This window comes from Vipera berus (genome assembly GCF_964194415.1).
Source record: "Vipera berus genome assembly, chromosome: 6".
Taxonomy (NCBI): Eukaryota; Metazoa; Chordata; class Lepidosauria; order Squamata; family Viperidae; genus Vipera; species Vipera berus.
Window position 1 is genome coordinate 19,976,823 of NC_138208.1, and position 26,612 is coordinate 20,003,434.

Here is a 26,612-nt window from a genome sequence, read left to right on the forward strand (position 1 = left end):
AGCTGAGTACAAGGTAACTCATAGTTTATTTCATGCAGAAACTGTACTAGGGAAAAGGCTGCAACTAGCTGTAATATATAGTCTAGTCCCTAGGAGGCAGCCAATACTGTAGGTTTGAATCAGCCATTGCCGCCAGGAGATAGCCAATTGCAGCACAGGAAACTTGTAATCTGGGTTTCTGGAGAGCTGTTAGCTGCTCCAGCAAACCACGTGGTATTCTTTAAGAGCCCAGTACATAACACCCCTCCCCTCTTAGACCAGACCATAATAACTCCAATTAGTCTCAACAATTGTCAAGACTCAATATCCAAACACACTAAAATAAAAGTGATAATAATAATAAAAGTTAAAAAAACAATGTAGGTTACAATGTTATTAAACAATGTCTCAATGAATAGGCTTCAAAAATGGCACTATTAGACAGTTACATTATAGCACTAGTTTCTGTAGTGTACTGGCAACAGGAATTACAATAATATATAGTTCTTTATTTTACAACGTAATCTGCAAGATATGAAGGAGGCTTTTGTGCCCCAGAGAAACGTCTTAGAGTTCCCATCACTTTGTGGTCTAACCAGCTTACCCAGTGGGCTGGGTAGACTTGTGTCCCTTTGTGCTCCTGAGTCAAGGGGATTTGATGCACTCTGGCTGGCCTCTCCAGGCTGGCACACCCCAGAGTCAGACTGTTCAGCAGAGTAGACACAGCAGTTGCTGAAGTTTGGTTGGCTTGCTCCTTCAGGGGACCCATGTTGCACTCCAGGGCTCCCCAGTTCTCTCTCCAGTTCTACCTCAGTTACGAAGGAAAAGTCCTGATAGTCCATGTGAGGACTGGCTTGGCTGCAAGTTTGAGGACCTTGGAAGGGACTTATGATGCAGTCCTCACTTAGTAGCCATTCTGGAAACCATTTCCTGAGCTGATCAATGTGTCATCTGACAACTCACCCTCCCTCCAACCCCACTTCATAAGATAGGGGTCCGGATGCCTTGGTAATTTGACCAGGAACCCACACATTCCCATGACCATAGTTCCTGGCCCAAACCCAATCGCCCATGTGCAGCCCTCTCAGGGGTTTTGGTCAAGAGGCTTCTGCTGCCACTCTATCTGGATGCAACCTGTCCAGTTTAGTAATCAAACACCTCCCCCAACGTAGTTCTGCAGGCCGTAGAATGCTGGCAGAGTAAAAAATCTGCCAATCTGTGATGCCAGTCACCTATGACAATGCGCTTGAGTGCTTCCTTAGTTGTCCTCACCATGTGTTCAGCTTGACCATTAGAAGATGGATGAAAAGGCACAGACGTTGCATGTCTGATGAGATTAGCTCTAAGGAAGGCCTGAAATTCAGCAGCAGTGAATTGGGCCCCATTGTCTGAAACTAAGACATCTGGCAACCCATGTGTGGCAAAGAGTTTTCTCAGCACCTGGATGGTCCTAGCAGTAGTCATGTTAGGAACTGGAATTACTTCCAGCCATTTGGAGTGGCTATCCACTACTATAAGGAAGAGCTGTCCCTGAAAGGGCCCAGTGTAGTCTATGTGAACCCTAGACCAGGGAGTGTGTGTTTCCTCCCACCTGTGAACTGGAGCCTGTGGCATTTCAGGCCTAGATTGCTGGCATGTATAACAACCATGGACTCAAGCCTCAATGTCCTTATCACGGCCAGGCCACCAGAGGTAGCTTCTAGCTAAAGCTTTCATTCTGACAATGCCTGGATGGCCTTCATGTAGTGATTGTAAAACCCTGTCTCTTAGGGAAGTGGGAATTATGACTCTGTTTCCCCATAAAATGCACCCTTTATGGACAGATAACTCATGCCTCCAAAATAGCTCTGAAATTCTGAGCCTGGACTTTTATCCAACCAGCCCAGGTATACCCATGACAACACTCTACTAAGTATTTTATCTGTGGCAGTTTCAGCAGCAATGTCCCCTGCATGGAGGGGAAACTCAGGTATGTCCTGTATGGACAATATTCTAGCAGCTGGAGCCAGATCTGGATCCATTAGTGGCAGTGGTAGTCTGCTGAGGCCATCAGCATGGCCCATTTCCTTGCCTGGTTTGTGAATTAATTTAAAATTGTATGCAGATAGGAAAATAAACTAGCTCAGAATTCTTGGAGATAGTATGTGGGGGGGGGGTTGTTCGTCTGTTGTGAAAAGTCCCAGCAGAGGTTTGTGGTCAGTGTATACCGTTAAATCCCTGCCATATAAATAGTCATGGAATTTTTTTATTCCAGCAATGATGGCCAGGGCCTCTTTGTCAATCTGAGCATAGTTGCGCTCAGCAGAGGACAATGTCCTTGAGTAAAATGCTATAGGAACCTGTTTCCCATTTTTTTCTATGTGACTTAAAACTGCCCCCACACCATAAGGAGATGCATCACATGCAAGACATACAGGTTTAGACTCTTTGTAGTGAGTTACAGTTGACTTTTCTGACAATAGTGCTTTTAATTCCTGGAAACTTTTTTCATGTAAGTTAGTCCATTTCCATGGAGCTTTCTTATCTAGAAGCCTGTGGAGGGGCTCTGCTATTGCTGCCTTATGAGGTAGAAATGTGTGATAGAAGTTTAGGAGGCCCAAGAATGCTTGTAGCTCTCCTTTTGATTTGGGCCTAGGAGCCATTTTAATGGCCTTCACTTTAGAATCAGCGGGGTGAATGCCGTTAGCATCAATTCAGAAACCCAGGAATTCTGTTAAAGAAACCCCAATACTACACTTGTTCTTTTTTAATTTGAGGCCTGCTTCACGAAGCCTCTGCAAGACAGCCCTGAGCCTACTGGCCAACACTTCTGGGGATTCCCCTGCAATAAGAACATCATCAAAATAAGGGCAGACACCCTGAATACCCTTGAGTGTACGCTCCATGATTCCCTGAAAAATACCTAGTGCAACACTGACTCCAAACTGTAAGCATTTAACTTTGAAAAAACCCCTGTGAGTCACGATCATTTAAGCCGCAGCTGTGGCCTCATCAACTGGCAATTGCTGATAGGCCTGTGCTAAATCAAGTTTAGCAAAAATAGTACCCCTTGCAAGGAGGCTAAAATATGATTGACCACTGGGACCGGGTAAGCGTGTTGCTTGAGGGCTTTATTTAGAGTGCATTTATAGTCAGCACAAATGTGAACTTCCCTGTTGGCTTTAAGTGGGGTGACTATAGGAGTTTCCCACTCCCCACCATCAACACCATCAACACCCTGTTCTATGAGCTTATCGATTTCGGAATCAATTTTATGTTTTAAGGCAAAGGGGACCCTGCAAGGCTTAACCCTAATTGGAACTATGTTGGGATCTAACTTAAATGAGATAGGCGGGCCTGTGTATGTACCAAGGGTTGAATCAAAAACATCCACATATTCCTCGCATACTGACGTGAGGTCTGCAGTTTGTGTCCAGTTTATGCAAGTAATCTGAATACCTAAGGCATCAAACCAATTGAGTCCAATGAGACTCGTTCTCTGGCCCCCTACTACTATTACATCCAAGTGCCCCAAAAACCCTTTAAACTTTACCAACAAAGTGGCTTCTCCCATAACTTTAACATGAGCATTTTGAAAATCCATTAGGATTATATCTGAGGGTCTTAGTTTGGCCCAATTGTTACTGCGCCTACACACGAAGTTAAAAGTGTCTTGAGAAATAAATGAAACTGCAGAGCCAGAGTCCAATTCCATCTTACATGGAACTCCTTGTAGCTCTATCATGAGCTTAAGTTTGGGTTTGAGGGGGCGTCGAGCCCCGGTGCGGCATACGCTTCTACGGCTTCTGAAAAAAACCACACTAACTGGACCCTGGGCCCCAGTACCTCTCCTAGTTGGTTCTTCCAACTGGTGTTTGGGTGGCCGGTCTCTCTGGCGGGCTTTGCAAACCACTGCAATGTGGCCTGTCCTTCCACAAGCTCTGCACATGGCTGATCAAAATCTGCAGTTGGCACGAAAATGGTTGCCACCGCACCCCTTACATCTGTTCTGAACCAGCCTGTTCTGAACCAGCCCTCTTCTGGCCTTGAGTAAGGCAAACCCCTATTCAGAAAGAAGAGACTGGAGAGCGTCCAAGGCTAAAAGGCATCTGCCAAGATTTAATTACGCAGTTAACAAAAACACTAGAGCTTGTCTTCTCAAGCGGAAAAGTTGCTTTCCGCAACCAGCCCCTCCCCAAACACTCCTTTTATAGAGAGCTCAGGGCGTGGTCTCCCTGTGCCTCCTCCCGAGGAGTCCCACATTCTTTCTTTGTTTGTTCCTGCTCGACTGCCTCCTGCGTCGGGCGTCCTTGAACAGGGCCAGCTGTGGGTCATCATCTTCCGCACTATCGGGCTCACGCAGCTGAGAAGAGGGCCCCGGCTGGGAACTCTGCCAAGCCTCCACGCCATCATCAACCGGTTCGTCTCCCACACGGTCCTCCTCCCCCTCATCTGAGTCATCCGACACATCTGAGCCGGCTGCCGAAACCACAGGCTGGCCCTGAGTCACAACACTATCCCGCACCGCAGGGCCCTTCCCCCGGGTCTGCCGATCCGGATGCGGTCGGGATGGGAACTGTTCGTGAAACGCAGTCACCAACGCAGGGGCATGAACGGCGGTCGCGTCTTCCCATGTGAAGTCCTCCGGCCCGTACCCTTTCCACTCGATCAGGTACTGGAAGCGACCTTTCAGCCAGCGGGAATCCCGGATGCTGGCGACCTCGTACTCGGGGGTGCTGCCTCCATCACGAGTTCCTGATGGGGGAGGTTCCGCTTGGCGAAGTGGACAGGCCGGTTGTTCGGGGACCAACAAGGACCGATGGAAGACGGGGTGCACGCGCAGGGAACGTGGCAGAGTTAAACGATAGGCGACCGGATTGATGACGGCCTCGACTGGGAACGGTCCAAGGTAACGGTGGTCCAGCTTCCTCGCCGGCCGAGTGGATGGTAGGTTCCTGGTGGACAGCCAGACCCGATCCCCCACCGATAGTGGAGGCGTATCCCTTCTCGACCGATCGGCGAACCTCTTGTAGTCGGCCTTGGCCTTCTCCAGTTGCCGTCGCACCAACCGATGGATCGCCTGTAACTCCGCCATAAATTCGTTCGCTGCCGGCTCCGATGAGTCCACGGGAGAAAGGGGGAAAAACCGGGGGTGATAACCCACGTTGGCCAAGAACGGTGTCATCTGCGTGGAGGTGTGCTGCGAGTTGTTAAAGGCAAACTCGGCTATGGCCAAATAGTCCACCCAATTGTCCTGCTGCAGGTTAACGTAGCAGCGCAGATACTGCTCTAAGATGCCGATGACCTTCTCGGTACCCCCGTCGGTCTGAGGATGATGCGCGGACGAGAGGCAAACCTTAATGTCCAACGCCCGCATCAACTCCTGCCAGAAGCGGGCTGTAAACTGGGCCCCCCTATCGGAGACGACTCTATCGGGAAGGCCATGCAGCCGGAACACCTGTTGGATGAACATGCGACTAGTGGCGCGAGCTGACGGTAAGCCGCGACAGGGGATGAAGTGCGCCATCTTGGTCAACATGTCCACCACCACAAACACTGTCGTGAAGCCGGAGGATGGGGGTAGATCCGTCAGAAAGTCCATGGACACAGCCCCCCAGGGTCTCTTGGGTGTTGGCAAGGGCTGCAGTAAACCAGGCGGGGCCCCTGTCGCTGACTTGGCCTGCCTGCAAGGAATGCAGGAGGTGACATAAGACTGGACATCGTGTCGGACTCGGGGCCACCAGAAGGTACGGGAGACCAGGTTCAGAGTCTTGAACAGGCCAAAATGCCCCGCAGCCGGGTTATCATGACACTGGCTGAGGACGAGTCCCCTGAGTGGCCCTCCTGGAACATAGAGCCGGTCACGATAATACAGGAGTCCATCCGCGACCGACCAAGGCGAATCTGGCCCCACCTCTTCCTTCCGCTGAGCCACCCACGCCTCCTGCTGCTGCGCCTCCCGGATCCGAGCCCGTATATCCACCGGCTCCCGCACCGCAGCAAAAGACTCGACGGGAATCACTGTCCTGGGCGGAAGCTTGTCTTCCGCTCGGGTGTATTCGGGCTTTCTGGACAGAGCATCCGCTCTCTGGTTGTGCCCGCTTGGTATGTACCGCACCCGGAAGTCAAACCTCGCAAAGAAGAGGGACCACCGGATCTGGCGTTGATTCAAATTCCGAGCGGTCTGCAGGCTTTCCAGATTCTTGTGGTCCGTCCGGACCTCGATCTGATGCCGCGCCCCCTCCAGATGATGCCTCCAAGCCTCGAACGCCGCCTTGATGGCCAGCAGCTCCTTCTCCCAGATGGTATAGTTGCGCTCCGAGGGGTTCAATTTCCGAGAGTGATACGCGCAAGGGAAAAGGGTACCGCTGGGCGTCGTTGCCTGGAGTAACACGGCCCCAATGGCAATGTCGGAGGCGTCCGCCTCCACGACAAACGGCCGTTGCGGGTCGGGATGTTTCAAGATGGGCTCCTTCATGAAGGCGTCCTTCAAAGCCTGGAACGCCTGTTGTTCGGGGGCGTTCCACTGGAACCGAGTCTTCTTCTGCAGGAGCCGGGTGAGGGGGGCTGTCAAGGCAGCAAAGCCAGGGATGAATGTCCGATAGTAGTTGGCAAATCCAAGGAGTCGCTGAACGTCCTTCACGCGACGCGGGGGTTGCCAACTCTGCAACGACTCGACTTTACTCGGCTCCATGGCGATGCCCTCAGGAGAAATGCGGTGACCCAGGAAATCGATGGTCACCTGGTAGAACTGGCACTTCTCCAACTTGGCAAACAGCCGATGTTCCCGGAGGCGCTGCAGGACCTGACGGAGATGCTGATGATGCGCTTCACGCGACGGGGAGTAAATCAGGATGTCGTCCAGGTAAATCACGACAAACTGGTCCAACAGATCCCGAAAGATATCGTTCATAAAATGCTGAAACACAGCGGGGGCGTTGGTCAGGCCAAACGGCATCACCGTGTACTCGAAATGTCCATAGCGAGTACCAAACGCCGTCTTCCACTCATCACCCGGCCGAACCCTGACGAGGTTGTAAGCTCCACGCAGGTCCAGTTTCGTGAAGATCTTAGCCTCCCGGAGTCGGTCCAAGAGCTCGGGGATGAGGGGCAGCGGGTAGCGGTTACGCACCGTGATGGCGTTGAGTTTCCGGTAGTCACAGCAAAGCCGTAACTCGCCCGACTTCTTTTTGACGAAGAGCACGGGCGCAGACACTGGCGAGGACGAGGGCCGGATGAAACCACGAGCCAAATTCTTTGTCAGGAAGTCCCGCAATGCAGCCAACTCGGGCTCCGACATGGAGTACAAACGCCCCACTGGGAGAGGCGCATCAGGGACTAGATCAATGGAACAGTCATAGGGCCTGTGTGGGGGTAATTGGTCCGCCTCTGACTCGCTGAACACATCAGCAAAGTCGGACAGTTCGGGAGGCAAGGAAACCCCTGAGGAACCCTCCACCTGGCCGGCACAGATATGGCGGGTGTGGTCCACGCACTGCAAACTTGGGAAGGTGACCAAGTTCTGAGACCAATAGATCTGTGGATCATGCGCCCGGAGCCACGCCAGTCCCAAGACCACGGGGAAGTGCAGATCCGAAGTGACGTAAAACTGAATGGCCTCCACATGGGTACTGATGGCCATACACACGGGTTGCGTGGCGGCCGTAATAGGCCCGGACAGGAGCACTCGACCATCGATGGTCTCCACAAGCATGGGCGGATCCACCGGACACTGGGGAACAGCCCATTTGGCCACAAAGGCCGAATCCATAAAGTTAGTGGTAGCCCCAGAGTCAATTAAGGCATGGACCGGAATGCCAGGAAGGATCAGTCGTGCCTCCAGAATCAAATGCCGTGGAGGTTCACAGGCACCGTCGGAACGGCGTCGCTCGGCGTGGTCGTTGTGGGTCGCCCGATCTTTCACACCGTCTAGATCGGGCTCGGGCCGTTTCCCGATAGCAAAGCAGGGGACTTTCTCGGGGCAGGCTTGGTCACTGACGCCCGCTGACGCTTCTTCGGGCAAGAAGCAGCCAAATGTCCAGGGTCCCCACAGTAAAAACACAACCCCTCCGATCGTCGTCTGTCCATTTCCGTCACCGATAGACGGGACCTGGCGGCACCCAGCTCCATTGGCTCCTCCCTCTGGACTGGGGGCTCACGCACAACAGGGGCGGCAGGGGTCTGTGGGGTGGCACGGCGACTCTTACGCTGCTGCAGCCGGGCATCGATCCGCAGACAAAGATGGATCAGCCCATTCAGGTCTGAGGGAATGTCCACGCGGGCCAGCTCATCCAACATCTCCTCTGACAAGCCATCCTGAAAGGCATCCACGAGCGCAGCCTCATTCCAGGCGGAATCCTGGCTAAGCAGCCGGAAATCGCTGATATAGGCCTGTAGAGGGCGCTGACCCTGTCTCAAAGCTTTCAGGCGTCGGGTGGCAGTCTGCGCCTTAATCGGGTCCTCGTACATGAGGCGCATATGGTCACAAAACCCCCCAAAGTTATCCAACAAAGGGCTAGGCTGTGCCAACAGAGGCGTGCCCCAACGAGCTGCATCTCCCGACAGAAGGCTCAACACGAATCCCACCTTATCTCGGTCAGTGGGGAAATCAGCTGCTCTCACGCTGATATAAAGCTGGCATTGTCCCAGGAAGGCAGGAAACAGTTCTGGTTTACCAGCAAATTTATCCGGCATAGCTATCTGACATTTCCTCCTGGGTGGGGGTGCAGCATGTACCTGAGCTTGCAGTTGTGCCACCTGAGCTGCCAGCAAAGTGAGTTGCTGGGTGAGCTGGGCATTCTCGGCAAGAAGCTGCTCCATCGTAGTAATAAGGGGTGGGGGGCTGAAAGCAAACTGTTCTGAACCAGCCCTCTTCTGGCCTTGAGTAAGGCAAACCCCTATTCAGAAAGAAGAGACTGGAGAGCGTCCAAGGCTAAAAGGCATCTGCCAAGATTTAATTACGCAGTTAACAAAAACACTAGAGCTTGTCTTCTCAAGCGGAAAAGTTGCTTTCAGCAACCAGCCCCTCCCCAAACACTCCTTTTATAGAGAGCTCAGGGCGTGGTCTCCCTGTGCCTCCTCCCGAGGAGTCCCACATTCTTTCTTTGTTTGTTCCTGCTCGACTGCCTCCTGCGTCGGGTGTCCTTGAACAGGGCCAGCTGTGGGTCATCATCTTCCGCACTATCGGGCTCACGCAGCTGAGAAGAGGGCCCCGGCTGGGAACTCTGCCAAGCCTCCACGCCATCATCAACCGGTTCGTCTCCCACACGGTCCTCCTCCCCCTCATCTGAGTCATCCGACACATCTGAGCCGGCTGCCGAAACCACAGGCTGGCCCTGAGTCACAACACAGCCCTCTTCTGGCCTTGTAGTAAGGCAAACCCCTATTCAGAAAGAAGAGACTGGAGAGCTTCCAAGGCTAAAAGGCGTCTGCCAAGTTTTATTACTCAATTAACAAAAACACTAGAGCTTGTCTCCTCAAGCGGAAGAGTTGCTTTCAGCAACCAGCCCCTCCCCAAACACTCCTTTTATTGAGAGCTCAGGGCGTGGTCTCCCTGTGCCTCCTCCCGAGGAGTCCCACAGCCTTTCTTTGTTTGTTCCTGCTCGACTGCCTCCTGCGTCGGGCGTCCTTGAACAGGGCCAGCTGTGGGTCATCATCCTCCACACTATCGGGCTCACGCAGCTGAGAAGAGGTCCCCGGCTGAGGGCTCTGCAAAGCCTCCAAACCATCATCAGCCGGTTCGTCTCCCTCCTCCCCCTCATCTGAGTCATCCGATACATCGGAGCCGGCTGTCGGACCCACAGGCTGGCCCTGAGTCACAACAACATCTTGGTAAGAGAACTGCTTTTTATTGTCCTCTTGCTGCTGGCTATTTCGGTGTTGTGCGTTGGGCTGCTTTTGGAGTCAGTTGATTTCAGTTTCTTCCTCCTCGGAGAATTCTTCGGTGAGTTTGGCGTCCTCAAGGTGGACCGTTTCTTCAAACTTTGTTGATTTGACAGGCTGCACTGTTTGAATGGCACCCCCGGCAGCTTCATTGGCCATCACCTTATCTTGTGCTTCAGAAAACGCTAAATTTGGCCTAGCAAAGAGTCTCTGCTGAAGTGTTCTGTCCTGTAGGCTGCAGACAAGCTGGTCTCGTAGTCGCTCTTCTAAATTTGAAAATTTGCAAAGGTGTGTAGCCTGCCTCAGGCCCGCTATGAACTCGGAAGATGATTCACCCAGTTGCTGCACTCTTTGGTCGAACTTGAACCGCCAAGCCATTTCAGACAACTTGGGCTGGAAGTGCCCCGTTAGCTTCTTTTTGAGGTCTGCGTAGGAGACTGCTTTGATCGGTGTCGGTGCAAAAAGGTTCTCGGCCAAATCAAAGGTTGCTGGGCCACACACGCAAAGTAGTATTGCGGCCTTCAGTCCTTCTTCTGCGATCTGATTGGCCCTGAGGTAGTTTTCTACTTGTGATAGATATGATGGCCATTCCTCCAGGTGTTTCATGTCGAATTCTCTCAGTTTCCCGACCTTCAGCATTCTTTAGCTGGTTCCTGCATTCTTCTGGATCCTGCTTCCAGGCTCAGGGAATGAGTACACTGAGCACAAGGTCGCTAGTGTAGCTTGCTAGCCGACCTTGAGAGAGGGGGGAAATGTCTTTTCCCTCCGGCGTGTGCTGCCTTTCCCTCGTAGACTTCAATTCTTAATCAGTGAAGCAGTATCCCATCCTCATTGCCACTGTTAAATAGCGGGTTCTTTGGCAGAGGAATGAAGACGCGAAGCTGAGTACAAGGTAACTCATCATTTATTTCATGCATAAACTGTACTGGGGAAAAGGCTGCAACTAGCTGAAATATATAGTCTAGTCCCTAGGTGGCAGCCAATAGGTTTGAATCAGCCATTGCCGCCTGGAGATAGCCAATTGCAGCACAGGAGACTTGTAGTCTGGGTTGCTGGAGAGCCATTAGCTGCTCCAGCAACCCACATAACAATTGCCATAGCATTGTTTTAGTCCAGCATGCTGTGGCAACCCATCTATTTGATTCTTCTCCTCTACCAAGCTATCTTAAGACAGGCAGATGGCTGAGAAAATTAGCTTTCTGAAAAGCCATCAAGGAACAGCCTGGTATCCAATAACAGTTACAAAAATAAAAGCCAACCCATTCAAAAGAGGGAGCCAAGCATAGTAAGAAAGAAAAGCAAGCCCACAAGGCTTGAACACTGTTTCAACACATAGAGCTTCTTCTTAAATTACAACACTTGCTGAAATTCTTTCCTTGCGGCTCTCAAGTTTCTTCATTAAATATTGCTTATCTGAAATTGTGAGCTTGCCAAAATGGTTTATTCCTGCCCACAGGGTAAAGCTTGACATGGCCTCCACACATGTTTTAACTTTTCATTTCTTCAATTCTTTGTAGAAAGAAGATTCAGGAGGCTCACTGGTGCAAAGTAAATTTACAATTGGGGCCAGGTAAACAGGTGGAGCACAGTGGAGACGCCAGCTAAGTGCTTCAATGCCTCCGACCCATAGATTTTTCCATTTTTCATAACTGTTAATATGTTGTTTAGTGCTCTTTCCAACCTCCAGAATCGTCTTAAGCATTATTCAAACTAGTAACAGTAACTGCTTCTATTCCAGGTTTATTACATGTTTCAAAATTCAAAAATTAAACTAATCTGCTAATAAAGCAGATTATTCACCAGTGTGAGGGGCTCTCTTCACAAGTGGTTGCTGTAACCTTCAAAGAACTAATCTGTAAAATACTGCATTTTCCCTTTTCTCTTTCAAGAACAATTTACAGAAAAGGGAGAAAAAGAGGAAAGAGATAGGTTAAAGAGAACTGTAGAGAAGAAAAGAGCAAAACTATTGGATCCATCATTCCCCTCCGCCAAATTATGTCTTCATAGTGCCAAATAGAGGGGGAGAACACCTGGCCTCCTACTTTCCATCTCATTCTGGTGCTGTTCTATACATCAAAAGATTAAGACTGGGAAATAATAATAATAATAATAATAATAATAATAATAATAAGAAGAAGAAGAAGAAGAAGAAGAAGAAGAAGAAGAAGAAAGAAGAAGAAGAAAAAGGAAGAAGAAGAAGAAGAAGAAGAAGAAGAAGAAGAAGAAGAAGAAGAAGAAAGAAGAAGAAGAAAAAGGAAGAAGAAGAAGAAGAAGAAGAAGAAGAAGAAGAAGAAGAAGAAGAAGAAGAAGAAGAAGAAGAAGAAGAAGAAGAAGAAGAAGAAGAAGAAGAAGAAGAAGAAGAAGAAGAAGTAGTAGTAATTGGAAGGGACCTTGGAGGTCATCTAGTCCAACCCCCTGCTCAGGCAGGAAACCCTATACCATTTCAGGCAAATGGCTGTCCAGTCTCTTCTTAAAAAATTCCAGTGTTGGAGCATTCACCACTTCTGGAGGCAGGTTGTTCCACTGGTTAATTGTTCTAACTGTCAGGAAGTTTCTCCTTAGTTCTAGGTTGCTTCTCTCCTTGACTAGTTTCCATCCATTGCTTCTTGTCCTGCTTTCAGGTGCTTTGTTAAAATTTAGAAATAATTTGTTAAAATAATTTGTAATAACAAATAATTTGTTAAAATTATTTGTTAAAATTAGAGACCACCAATCTCACTACCAAAATTCCTCTGAGAAGTGTGCAAGGAATAAGCAAAAGTCATTCTTTTTAAGATTGTCCAATATTATATTGTTTCCAATAGTTCTGGAAAGTTCTGTAGAAATATTAGGATAGATAGATGATAGATAGATAGATAGATAGATAGATAGATAGATAGATAGATAGATAGATAGATAGATAGATAGATAGATAGATAGATAGATAGATAGATAGACAGATAGAGACAGACAGACAGACAGACAGACAGACAGACAGACAGACAGAATGCTGCTAACATCAGATGTTCTTGCTTTGACAACATAGGGAGATGCAGCCTTTTTCTTTCCTATACTTTACTCTTAGAATTAGATGATACTGGGGGAGGAGGAGGAATGTGATGGTAGTTAGTTAGACATAACAATTCAGGGGCTTTTGAAATAAGAGATGATAAGAAATGGTGGGTTGGAGAAGGGAGGGAAAGCTTTCATTACAAAATAATTGGAGAATGTGATTTATGACTGTTAATTAGAGGAGGGAATTGTGCTTTGATACCATTTGTTTAGGGGAGGGGAATTCAGATTTTGGCTTTGACCATGTACGTGCCGATGCTATGCAACTTGAATAAAGATTCTTTAGGGTAAACAATGCCTTGAAGTTCTTTGAAGAGTTTCATCTGTCGGAACCATGACATTAAGCTGAAATCTACAACCTTTCCAAACTAGCTAGGGGTCCTGAGCCCCAGTCGAGGCAATTATCTCCATTCCACAAACTGCTGCTCAACTCATGCCTCGCAGCCGCTAATCCTGATGACCCTGGGGCCAAGAAAATAAAACAAGCTTCTCACTAATCAATGGTTCAAAGACAATCAAACCAGGGATGGTTTGGCTTACAAGGGGGGGAAACTGTATTTGCCTGAAGCCCTCCGTCTTAATGCTCTCAAACACAGCCATGATGTAAAACAGGCTGGACGCTTTGGATATCTAAAAACTCTGCATCTCATCCACCGGCAATTTTGGTGGCCAGGGCTAAAACGGGATGTGGAAAACTATGTCAGGAGTTGTGCTGTATGTGCCACCATGAAAAGAATTCCAAGGAAAACCCCTGGGCTACTGCAGCCAGTGGCAGACCCTTCTAAACCATGGGAAGAAATAGCTATGGACTTTGTAGTAGACCTACCTGAAAGTAGAGGAAATACTGTCATCTGGACCGTGATAGAACTGTTTTCGAAACAGGCTCATTTCATCGCCTGCAAAGGACTCCTCTTGGCCCAACAACTGACTAAATTGTTCCTGAAACATATCTACCAGCTGCATGGTGCCTCTAAGCAAATAATTTTGGACAGGGGGGTGCAGTTCACAGCGAAATTTTCGAGGAGCTTTCTTAAATTAATTGGATCATCTCAAGGTCTATCATCTGCTTTCCATCCAGCTACCAATGGGGCCACGGAATCCGCTAACAAGATGGTGGAGCAGTATCTCAGATGTTATGTTTCATACCAACAAACAAACTGGACTGACCTCCTCCCTTTCACAAAAGTGGCTTACAATAATTCTGTTTAGAGCAGCACCGGCTACATGCCTTTCAGGGTAGCCACAGGAAAAGAATTCAGCCCAATATCCGAATACCCTCAGGTGCCCTCTGCTTCCCAGATACTTGATCAATGGGTGAGGAGGTGGGAAGAAGTTTGGATAAACACAAAAACTACTTTAAAAAAGACTTCCAAAACCTATAAAAAGCAGGCTGATAAAAAGAGGGCTCCCCAAAGAACATTCCAAGTTGGGGAAAAGGTTTATCTGTCGACTAAATATTTATGCCTCAAATTACCCAGTAAGCAATTAGGACTGAAATTCTTGGGGCCTTTCTCCATCGTAAGGATCATCAACCCGGTCACAGTAGAATTGAAACTCCCTAAGCTTTTAGGGAGAGTTCACCCTGTCTTCCATTGCAGCTTGCTGAAACCTTTTCGGGGCTCCACTTTAAGACCTCTCACTAAGGAGTCACCTGGCCCCTCCTAGTGGCAGGTCAGACTCACTATGAAATGAAACATATTCTTGACTCTAGAATTTTTAAAGGGAAATTGCAGTACCTAGTATAATGGAAAGGATACTCATTGTCTGGAGCCACTTGGGTGAAATCTAGCGATGTGAAAGCCGACAGACTCATCAAAAAGTTTTATAAGAAACACCCTAACCAACTGAGGGATAATCCCTAACATATGCTTTTGTTTATGCTACAGGGTCTATCCTTTTTTAAGGGGGGCTGGATGTCAATGCTGCTAACATCGGATGTTCTTGCTTTGACAACATAGGGAGATGCAGCCTTTTTCTTTCCTATGCTTTACTCTTAGAAATAGATGATACTGGGGAGGGAGGAGGAATGTGATGGGAGTTAGTTAGACATAACAATTCAGGGGCTTTTGAAATAAGAGATAAGAAATGGCGGGTTGGAGAAGGGAGGGAAAGCTTGCATTTCAAATTAATTGGAGAATGTGATTTATGACTCTTAATTAGAGGAGGGAATTGATACTATGTGTTTAGGGGAGGGGAAATCAGATTTTGGCTTCAACCATGTACTTCCGATGCTATGCAACTTGAATAAAGATTCTTTAAGGTAACTCGAAGTTCTTTGAAGACTTTCCTGACACAGACAGACAGACTGACAGACAGACAGACAGTCTATTGTTCATGTCACACTCCATCACCCATCCTCTGCATTTGTCTGCCTTTTACCCTATTAGGCTAGTTAACCTTTTTTGATATTTGCTGATGTTTAATAAACACCAAGTTATATTTTTGCTAACTATTTTGAGTGGCATATATGCTTTATCTGATCTTGATTTGACCTGAATGTTGAGACTGTTTGGGAGCATCCTGGGTACAAACTCAACCAGGAAATTATCCACACTAATTTTCCAACAAAAGCTTCACTTAGGTTTTACAAAAAAGGGTCAGGTTTACTAGCCAAATACTGTATTTGCTGTCTTTAGGCTAGCTGTTAAAAGCATCTGTATTTTTACGGCAGCAATGCAATCATTTATATTTCCTGTTTATTCCTTGATTTTCAACACTTTTAAAGATAGTATGAGCCTTTGTCCCACCCAATGAAGGGATTAATTATTAGACGCCAAAAAAAAGTTCTTAATATTGGATGATGGTGGTAATATGATATAGCTCTTCACTGTGGGATTTACAGAATGTACAGAAATGTTATCTCAGTGGGATCTGATGGTGTCTCCCTCAAATCACTACCACAAGCATAATTTGAAATCTTAGGGCAGGGGTGTCAAACTCGCAACATGACATGACGTGTCATGACATATCACAACTTTTTTGACATTGCCGGCAATGGGGTGGCTGCGGTTTCACTATGATGCATCCAACCTGCGGGCCAACAGTTTGACACCCCTGCCTTAGGGTTTTGAAAGCTTGACAGAAGTTCTTTGAATTTGCATTAGTCAAGCAAGAGACCTTCTGGTGGTCTGTTTCATAAACATTAATCAAGACTTCAGTAATCTGAGGCACAGCCAAATGTAATATAAACTGTGTGGAGAAGAGCAGCTGAATTCTTATGTGTAGCAATCCATTTGTAAAGAAGGGGAGGGGGGAAAAAGCATTGCCTGCAGCTAGAATGTGGTTGTTTGATTTGTAGCTCAAAGTATAGTATAAACACAGAAACTTTCAAAGTCCTCAGTCATGGAGAAGGCACTAATTCAATCTTCATCTCTAATTTTGGCCTAAGGGTGATGAGAAATTAGCTATAGGAAAATCTGAAATATCATAATTCCATAATATCTACACGTATTATTCTTTTCAAGTATCTCACCTAAAATCCAGACAGTAACATGCTGTGGAAGCATGTGTGCATGCCCATCCCCACTTACAAAAGCAGTGGGCAAGTGTGCGTGCCCACCACTTATGCCAATTGAGCTGTGCCCATGTGTTTGCCTGCCACTCACATGGAATCATCCCTTCTCCTCCCGCCCAGTCAATGCTCAAAGCCAGAAAGGTTGAGGAACTCTGGCCTACAGGGTTAAAAATCTGGGAATGATTTGGAGGAACATGTGATACATCCCAACATTTGCTCTCTAATTTTTAAAAAAATACAAATATTGTCATGACTTTGTACCAAAACAAACTTCAGAATTAAATCACAAAACTGGACTGGTAAATATATTTTTCAGTTTTGTTATCACTCTCAGGTTTTTGTCTACATTATACATATACTATAAATGTTTATGATGTACACTTACCATTTTAAAATAACCACAGACATACACAAAAGAGTGATAGTACAAAACAGCAAATGAAACTCCTTGTTTTTAAAGACTTCCCTATTCCTTGATTTATTGTAGAATTGCAGAAAGTTCTCACTAGAGGAGTGTATCTAACCCTAAAACTTAAATAAATATTATAAGTATAAAGAACCCTTAGGACAATAGATCTATTTGCAGAAACTTTAGAATGGTTAAATAAGAAGGTAACAAAACCCCTAAAATTTTGTGCTGTAGCCATCTGAAATTTCTTAGATCCCGAGACAGCTTAAAGTAAGCAAATATAAAATGTTAATCAGCATATAAATAATACCAGCAAGTATGACAAATAGGTGATAAATAGAATTCTAACCATGCTGAAATAATTTGAACACACTTCTGATGTGTTACTAGGAACAGATTTTCAGGGCAGACATGTGTTGAAAACATGTTCTCTTAAAATAGCAGTCTTAATGATATCTTCAATTAAGAGGGAAATTCAAGTACTAATGTTTCCTAGTTGTATTTATACAAGGAGAAAATGTATTAGGTACACAGTCAATTATCAGATTTTCATTGATTAGTGACCACATGGCCTATTCCCAGGATTCTTCATAACCCAAAGGATGTCAGTGGGTACATTCTCCACTTGCCTGAGTTGGCTGAGGGGATTGAGATTTTTGGGTATTATATTTCAAACAATTTTGAAGAGTACAAGCTTTCCCCAAAATTGTATTACACTGACTAGTACAAATGGTCTGATTAGTCCATGGAAAGGTCTGAGCTGTTTGCACTGCTGAGGACCATATGGCATAGACATTTCAGAGGAACTCTGAACAAACTAGCACCCAGTCCTGGAGAAGCATCATTTCAAAGTTCAACTGACTCCCAGCAAAAATAATAGTGTAGATACTGTATGTTGCTAAAAGAAGAATAAGGAAAAGTACAGTTCTTTTCCAATGGTGCTTTCTTTCATTGTTGTTGTTGTTCAGGGCAGTGAAGATGCAACCATAAATTTTAGCCTAGTAGGTTAGTGAACAAGTAGTTCATTAAAAAAAACCACATATATTAAATTGTCGAAACAATTAATGTATATTACAAAGGTTTACATCTAGACATCAAATTGTCTTTGAGATTGACCACATGAAAATAGTAAAACAGGATTATTCTTATTTTTTATTATTATTACTATTATTCTAAATATGTTACAGGTAGTCTTCAACTTACAACAATTCATTTATTGACCGTTTGAAGTTACGATGGCACTGAAAAAAGTGTCTTCGCCCTTACAACTGTTGCAGCATCCCCCTGGTCACATGATCAACATTCAGGCACTTGGCAGCCAGCATGTATTTATGACAGTTGCAGCATCTTGGGGTCCTGTGACTGCAGTCGTGACCTTCCCAGCCAGCTTCCAACAAGCAAAGCCAATGAGGCAGGCTAGATTCCTTTACCAATTCACTTAGGAACTGCAGTCATTCGCTTAACCATGGCAAAAAGGGTAGTAAAACTGGGCAGGACTTACTTAACAACCACCTTGCTTAGCAATGGAAATTCTGGTCCCAATTGTGGTTAAGTCAAGAGCTACCTGTACAGCCAACCATGCAAAGAGCCTCTGGTGAATATAAAACAATACAAACTGTTAAAAACATACAATCTTACAGGCAGCCCAGATTAAAGCCAATCAAGCAATAACAAATGAAGTGAAATGAGAGGCCCTACAAAAATATCAACCCCAGGCCTGCGACCAAAGGCAGGCCTTAATTGCTTTGGGGGACCATAGGAGAGAGAGAGAGAGACCATTGTCTGGACTCTCTCCCACAAGATGACAACATTTAATAGAAAGGACCTGGAATGTACGATTTTGCTGGAACATATTGGGCAGGCAGAAACAGTTGAAGCTAGGCCTTGGGGACCTGAGGAGTAATGAATGTTCTGTACCAGCCTGCTACCGGCCCTGCAGAAAAGGCAGAGACAACCCCTTTTACAAGAAGGCAAGAGGCTGGAACTAAGCCTGCCAAATTTATTAACATAAAAACATAAACAGAGCAAAGAGAGCAAAGAGAGCAAACACGAACCATGAAACAGGAGCTATTCAAACGGTTGCCTTCAGCAAACCAGCCCTCCCACGCATTCCCCTTTTAAACAGTTCAGGGTGTGGCTTCTCTCTGCCTCCTTCCGAGGTGCCCCATTGCCTTCCTCCATTTACTCCTGATTGACTGCCTCCTGCGTCGGGCGTCCTTGAACAGGGCCAGCTGTGGGTCATCTTCATCCACACTGTCAGGCTCACACAGCTGGGTCTGCGTCGTAACCAGGTGGGAGGGGCCTGGCTGAGGGCTCTCATCAGCAAGGTCTCCAACACCCTCAGCAACCTCTCCAACACCCCCCTCCTCCTCCTCTGAATCGTCCGATCCAACTGCCGAACCCACAGGCTGACCCTGAATCACAACAATGAAGCACTTTATAGGTAATGACCAGCATTTTGAATTGTATCCAGAAGCCTAACTCACAACACAAATGCTGCTCACATAGCAGTGATGACACACAGGAATACAGGAAGGCAGACATTATTGCTCAGGCATTTTGGATCAGCTGTAGCTTCCAGGTGGGCTTCATGGAGAGCACAGAGCAATAATCCAGTCTGCTTACTTAAGATTTTTTCCTAACCACTCTTCCTAATTCAGCTATGGACCTTGGCCAGAATCTGAAAACAGTTTTTCAAAGTGTAAAGCAAGCAGAGACCAGTATGCCAGTACTTCATCAGATTTTTCATTTTTGTTATGCACTGGGCTTTTGGAATATCACCACATGCGTTCCTGGAGAACTAACGGTTCTCCAGCAACTCAGACAGGACGTCTCCGGTCCTGCAGTTGGTCAACTTTGGGCAGCAAACATGGTTTCAATCCGATTGGTTGATACCATAGGGCTTGGCTATATATTGAGGCAGGGTAACTCCAATCTCTCAGTACAGTTTCTGCTTAAATAAAGTATGAGTTTGTCTGTACTCATCTGCATGTCCTTGTTCCTGCTCGTCAGAGCCCACGACATAATAGTTTTCATCTCTTTGCGGATCTGCAACCTCTTTTAGTATCATAAACTAGTGTCATTCAGTGTTTTGCCACACAGGTTTACTACTGACAAAGCTAAAAATCAATATAGCAATCCCTTCTTAATAAGATGCTAACTTGACTTGTACTATCATTACCGGAAGAATATCTTGGGCAATCTTTCCTCATTTTTATTGTTTCATGTCAAATGTGGTGTTTTCCAGTTTATGCTAGTCAAGCACTGATGTCTGATTTGCCTACAATAAATAAATCTCTCCACTCCATATGACTACAAAGTAACATGGGTATGTAGTGTCCATTGCCTTCCTTCCTTCCTTTTTTCCTCAAAAGGGATGATAAAGAAGAGTAATCCACCAATCAGGAGCCATGGTGAAAATGGTCCAGAAAGAACACTGGGCATCACAATAGCCAGAATGGACAAAGGGACCGAAATCTGAAAAGCTGACTTTATTTCTAGCCAATTGACACACAGGCATCAATTGGGATAAGGCTACACTTTGGAAGAATCCTAAAAATCAGTTCTGTCTATAAAATCCAATACTTCCCTGGTGCTAATCACCTTTCTAGAAGAAACTTTTCCTATTTAAATATGTCCATCCAAATACTGATAAGGCTGATATGCTGTTATGCTGCCCATAAATGTTGAATGGTAAGATTTATACCAATAACAAAATTTTGTCAAATTCCTATCACAGAATTGCACAGGGTTTGGGGGGTTTTTTACGAGGACTTTTTTAAAATACAAGGATGGTTCTTGAGCTCTGTTTTATCTTTTAGGGAATTGGTTGTAAAAAAAACACTATCTCAAGGCACATTGAATAGAGTCAAAAGTATTTTGGAAACCCATAATATGGAGCAGCCACCCTGGTCTTTGCCATCTTTTCAGGAGCAGAACACGGACTCATAGGTAAGTATGAACCTCCTTGTAATACAGTTGCACAAAAAGAGCTGCAGCATTTACAAGTTTTCTCCAACTGGAAACCATCTCCACAAACTAGGCATGGAGTCTTCTTGGTTTCGTTCCGTAGACCTTTAAATAGAGAGTAAACAATAATTCCTATCAACACGGAATCACATAGCTTTCTGTGTCACACTTAAGGTGTTTCTACAAAATAAAAAGTAAAACAAAAAGAAGTGGTCTTTGGGTCAAGGGTATTTGGACTCTTAAATGAAATACACATAAAACTTTCTCTAACTATTAGAAGTTGGGCTTCCAACAATTTCCAAGCTTTAGATGTTACCTCTTTAATTATTTCCCCAACAAGCATATACAGATAGCCCTCAACTTACAACAGTTCATTTAGTAGAATTTACAACAGCACTGAAAAAAGTAACATATGACCATTTTTCACTCTTACAACCATTGCAGCATCCACATGGTCACATGATCAAAATTCAGATGCTTGGCAACTGGTTCATATTTATCATAGTTACTATGCCCCTGGGGTAACCTTTTGTGACCTTCTGACAAGCAAAATCACTGGGGAAGCCAGTTTCACTTAACCACTGTGTTACTAACATAACAACTGCCAGGATTCACTTAACAATTGTGACAAGGAAGGTCATAAAACGGGGCAAAATTCAGTTAACAAATCTCTCTTAGAAACAGAAATTTTGAACTTAATTGTGGTTGTAAATTGAGGACTACATGCTTAATCATTACATGGTGTTACTCATGGTTCATATGAAGCTGTTCATCCTTCATCCTCTCTTTGTTATTATTTTGAAAGCCTAAGGGGATTTTTTATCCTCTTTTATCGATAGACACTAGTCCTAAGTTTATATGGCAAGGGAAAAAGCCAAGAATCAGATATAAACTACTGCAAGATGTTAAGGAAAGAGGGGGTTTGGGTTTACCAGATCTGAAACTGTATTCCAATACTTGTTGTTTAGTCTGGCTAAAAGAGTGGGTGAACCTCCAGAATAAGAGGCTACTTGATTTAGAAGATCCTGAATTAAGATTTGGATGGCGCTGTTATTAATGGTATGACAAAGTTAAAGTAAACGTTGATTTCAACAACTAATTTGTTAAACGTGCCATTCTAAGAGTCTGGAATAAATATAAAACAAGGTTTTTTATGAAGATGCTTCTTTGGGTGTCCCCCCAGGAAGGTTTTTTTTAGAAAAGAAATGGTGCCAAAGCTAGACTGGTGGACTTATGGTAAAGTAATATTTTTTAATTTTGATGATCCTATTCTCAGGTCTAAGGAAGAGCTACAAACAGAAGGACATGTCTGCCACTGGTTTACATATTTACAATGAAAGATTTAAATTAGACAAAAAGACTTATGGTTTTTATTTTTGTTAAAAATGAATTGAAAATCCTATGTGTGGTAGTGATGAATATATTATTGCTAAGGTCTATAAAACATTATTGAATTTGAATTTGGAAAGTGAATATGTAAAGCATTGTATGATTCAATGGGCAAGGAATTTTGGATATAATATACAGCTTGAACAAAGGGAGAATATGTGGGGAAAAGGTTTAAAATTTACATTAAATTAGAATTCAATACAGCTGGGTCCAAGGCAGGTTTCTTGAGGAGGGGCCTCACCACCGCCTCTTTCAAGACGGCAGGGAAGCTACCCTCACTCAAAGAAGCTGATATAACTGCCTGGAACCAGCTGCGTGTCCTCTCCCGGGCTGCATAAACCAGCCAGGAAGGGCACGGGTCCAATAAACATGTGGTGGAGCTCAGTCTCCCCATAATCCTGTCCACTTCCTCCGGAGTCACAGAATCAAACTCCTCCCAAGTGATATCGACAAGACCACCCGCGTCCTGATCGTCAGACTCTGCCCAGTCAGAGTCCAGACTGGTCCGAATCCGAGCGATTTTGTCCGACAGATAATTGTTAAACTCCTCGGCACGACCCTGCAAGGGTTCCTCCCTCACCTCCTGATTAAGGAGGGAGCGAGTCACCCTAAACAGAGCGGCCGGGCGATTATCCGCAGACGCGATAAGGGTAGCGAAGTGATTAGACCTCGCCACCCTTATCGCAGCGAGATAAGACCTAATATGGGTTCTTAGTCGCAATCGGTCGGATTCGGATCGGCTGGACCTCCAACCGCTCTCTAGGCCCCGTCTCCGGCGCTTCATCTCCCGGAGCTCCGCGGAGAACCATGGAGCTCGACGGGATCTGCATCGGGTCAGGGGCTGCAAGGGTACAACTCGGTCAAGAGCCTCAGTGGCTGCCCTTTCCCAAGCTTCCACTAAGGCATCCGCCGAGCTGTGAGTGGGGGAGGCAGGTGGGGACCCCAGCGCTGCCTGGAACCTCGCGGAATCCATTAAGCGTCTGGGGCGGTACCATCTAACTGGTTCCACACACCCACGGCGGGGGGTGGCAAAACGGAAGACCAGCCGCAGGAGATGATGATCGGTCCATGACAGGGGCATAATAATTGGGGAGCCCCCACCAAGATCATCTAACCACCGACCAGATAAGAAAACTAGGTCAAGGGTGTGGCCTCCCTCATGAGTCGGTCCTGAAATTACTTGTGTCAGGTCCATGGCCTTCATGGAAGCCATGAACTCCCGAGCCAACTCAGATGATCCTCCCAGAGATGGTAGATTGAAGTCCCCCAAAACTATAAGTTTCGGGAACTCAACCACCAACCCAGAGAGGACATCGAGAAGCTCAGGCAGGGCTGATGCTGCGTGACTAGGTGAAAGGTACACCAGCAGCAAGCCCAACTGCGCACCAGGGCCGCATCTCAAGAAGAGAGACTCACACCCGACTATCTGCGGAACGGTGGCCTCCCGCGGAGCTAAGGTCTCCCTCATAACAACAGCCACTCCCCCACCCCTACCCTGAGCCCGAGGCCGGTGTAGCACCCGGAAACCTGGTGGGCAAAGATCAGCCAGAGGAATACCGCCCTCTGGGCCCAACCAAGTCTCCGTGATGCAAGCCAGGTCCGCCTGCTCACCCTCGACCAAGTCACGGACGAGAGGAGCTTTATTAACGACAGACCTGGCATTCAAGTACACCAGCCGGAGCTCAGGAGGCTGCACATCCTCACTCCCGGGACCTCGGGGCAGAACAAGAGGGTCGGAACGCCTCACCGCTTGCAAGTAGCGGAGAGGCCTTCCCTGAGATCGATACGGCCCTCTGTTCCTGCACCTGCTGCCATTCCCTAACGTGGGAATAGGCATTCCCACGACTTGCCCTGGAGCCCCGGGGGCGACCGACCCCCGCTCCTCCCCTCCGCGATCAATCCCGATCTTCAATAAACTAGAAAGTGGGGATTATCCCCACCTGGCAATTCCCTTAAGAACCATTTCTCCATTAAGAGGAATGCTTTGTCTTTATAAGAGGTTTCCTGAGTTAGCTATGAATGCCCTTCTTTATTTAAATTTTTAGGGGTACAATTCTTCAACAAAACAGATGCAATTTTGGGAGATTTTGGAGATAGGATATTTTTTAAGAAAAGAAACACCAAAGAGTTTCAGTCAAATTGGAAATGTAAGGATGGGAAAGGAGATTTCCCACCTTCACCATCTGAGAATGCAATCCAGGAGACAGTTGCTTCACAGCAGAACTTACATGATGTCTCCATGTTTCTTAGTGCAGTCAGGAAAATTTAGAGAAGGGAAATGTGGCACAGAGAACACAATGCTTAACCTCTGCCCCATGACAATATATATCACCTAAACCAGGGGTAGGCAACCTTGGCTCTTTTATGACTCGTGGACTTCAACTCCCAGAATTCCTGAGCCAGCTATGCTATGCTGGCTCAGGAATTCTGGGAGTTGAAGTCCACGAGTCATAAAAGAGCCAAGGTTGCCTACCCCTGACCTAAACTAAAGATTTGTGTCCGGAGGTTTGAGGTTAAATTGCCTTTGAGTCAAGCTTGACTCCTGATGACTTATGTGGACACAAATGTGCAAATATCTTGGCAATACCAAAGTGGTTTACTAAGAGGGAGAACTGGGAAATTTATCAAAATTATTTGAATGAAATCGAAATAGTTTATGTGTCTGTGTGTGTCTGTGTATGATTTATATATTTATTTTACCTGTATTTTTAGAGGGCTGAAGTAATGCCCAGTCTAATGAATTTGAATTGGGAAAGCTGGTGGCTGCTTGATTTCCAGTCTGTTGTCTGGGTTCTTTAATTGCCTTGGTCTTTTTTTTATCAGGCATGATTGCTGCTTCTTGGAGAATAGTTATGTGAGGGAAGTCTATGATTCTGATGTGCTTTTTGTTAGTTGACTTTACTTTAGTGCTTTTTTCAGACGTCTTCTCAAGGGTCTTTGGCAAGGTGCAAAGAGTGCTATTTCCATGTTTTACTTTTATGTTTTGCTTTTCGTTGATAGATGGAACTGAATCTCCTTTACTTTCCTGATTAGTTGAAGGCTGCACTATGTTCAACAGGGGTTCAGCAAAATTAAAGTTACTGATGACCATGTGCTTTTTCAGTTTCTTAACACCGATTCCTTCCACAACGAGGTCTGTAGAATTAAATGGTGGCATATCCAATATGGGCTACAGAATAAAAAAACAAAGCCAATGTTTCATCACTAGTTTTATAATTTTGTCTTAATAAAATAGGTATTAGTTAAGAGATGCTTATTCTCTGAGTTGTGGATTAATGGAGAAATGGAAAAGGCCTGTTAGTTCCCATCTAAAAATAATTATGACTCCTCTAGATATCTGTTGAACATCCAGTTTATTTTTCCAGTCTCTTTTTTTTTTGGATTCTTATTCTTTTTTTTCATATATAACTCAAGGTGGTAAATATATCAGCATTTCTTCCCTATTTTCTCCACAATAGCTCTTTAAGGTGAATTGGGCTGAGAGAATGAGTGGTCCAACCTTACCGAGCCAATTTTCCATGCTTGAGGCGGGACTAGAATTTACATTCTCCTGTTTTTTAGGCCAACTCCCTAACCACTATGCCGCATTTTTTTATTTCTACATAAAATTTTATTTAGAAATAATTTCATTTTATATTTCTAAATTTATTTCCAAAGAAGTATTCAGAGCTATCATTCCTTTCCAAGATTATGTATTAACCTTCATTTGATTGTGCTGATTCAGTGCCTGACTGGTACAAGCATGCAAATGCCTAAACCTGTCTGAGGCCACCTCATGCAAAAGGGAAGTTTAAACTCTCTCTCTCCTCACCACCTCTTCTTTTCAAAAATTTTCCACAACCACGTTTGGTAGGACCATCAAAAAAGAGCCAATTATTATTTTGGGAGGGGGTTGCATTTACATTTCAGAGGAGTTTTCAGAAATAAATGAGCAATGAAAAGTTCACTAAAAACAAAAGGAGAGCTACACACAATGTAATGCATTTTCATAGTTTAAATTTATGAAAGCTAGCATAATGGAATACAGGTAGTCCTTGACTTATGGCACAACAGTTCATTTAGTAGCTGTTCAAAGTTATAACGGCACTGAAAAAAGTAACTTATGACCATTTTTCAGCATCCCCATGGTCGCATAATCAAAATTCAGATACTTGGCAACTGGTTAATATTTATCACAGTTACTATGCCCCAGGGTCAGTCATCACCTTTTGTGACCTTCTGACAAGCAAAGTCAATGGGGAAGTCAGATACACTTAACAACCATGTTACTAACTTAACATGTAAATTGGGACAACATTCACTTAACAAATGTCTCACTTAGCAACAGAAACTTTAGGCTCAATTGTGATCGTAAGTCGAGGATTACCTGTAGTTAGGCAATAGGAATGGGAAAATCCAGGTTCTTGTTTTCCTTTAGACATGGGAATCAGCTAAATGATT

At 45.5% G+C, this 26,612-nt stretch overlaps 1 protein-coding gene across 1 annotated transcript in view; it reads right to left on the minus strand.

Annotated features, from left to right (window-relative positions):
• Nucleotides 1-20,682: 20,682 nt before the first annotated feature.
• The window catches only part of TTLL8 (tubulin tyrosine ligase like 8), a gene marked incomplete at both ends in the record, with an annotated part of 31,044 nt that continues 25,114 nt past the window's right edge, over nt 20,683-26,612 (minus strand). Inside the window, 2 exons of the mRNA XM_081331944.1 lie at nt 20,683-20,888; nt 24,873-25,341. Of these exons, the coding sequence (XP_081188070.1) occupies nt 20,683-20,888; nt 24,873-25,341 (675 nt within the window). The remainder of the gene's footprint in view (nt 20,889-24,872; nt 25,342-26,612) is intronic.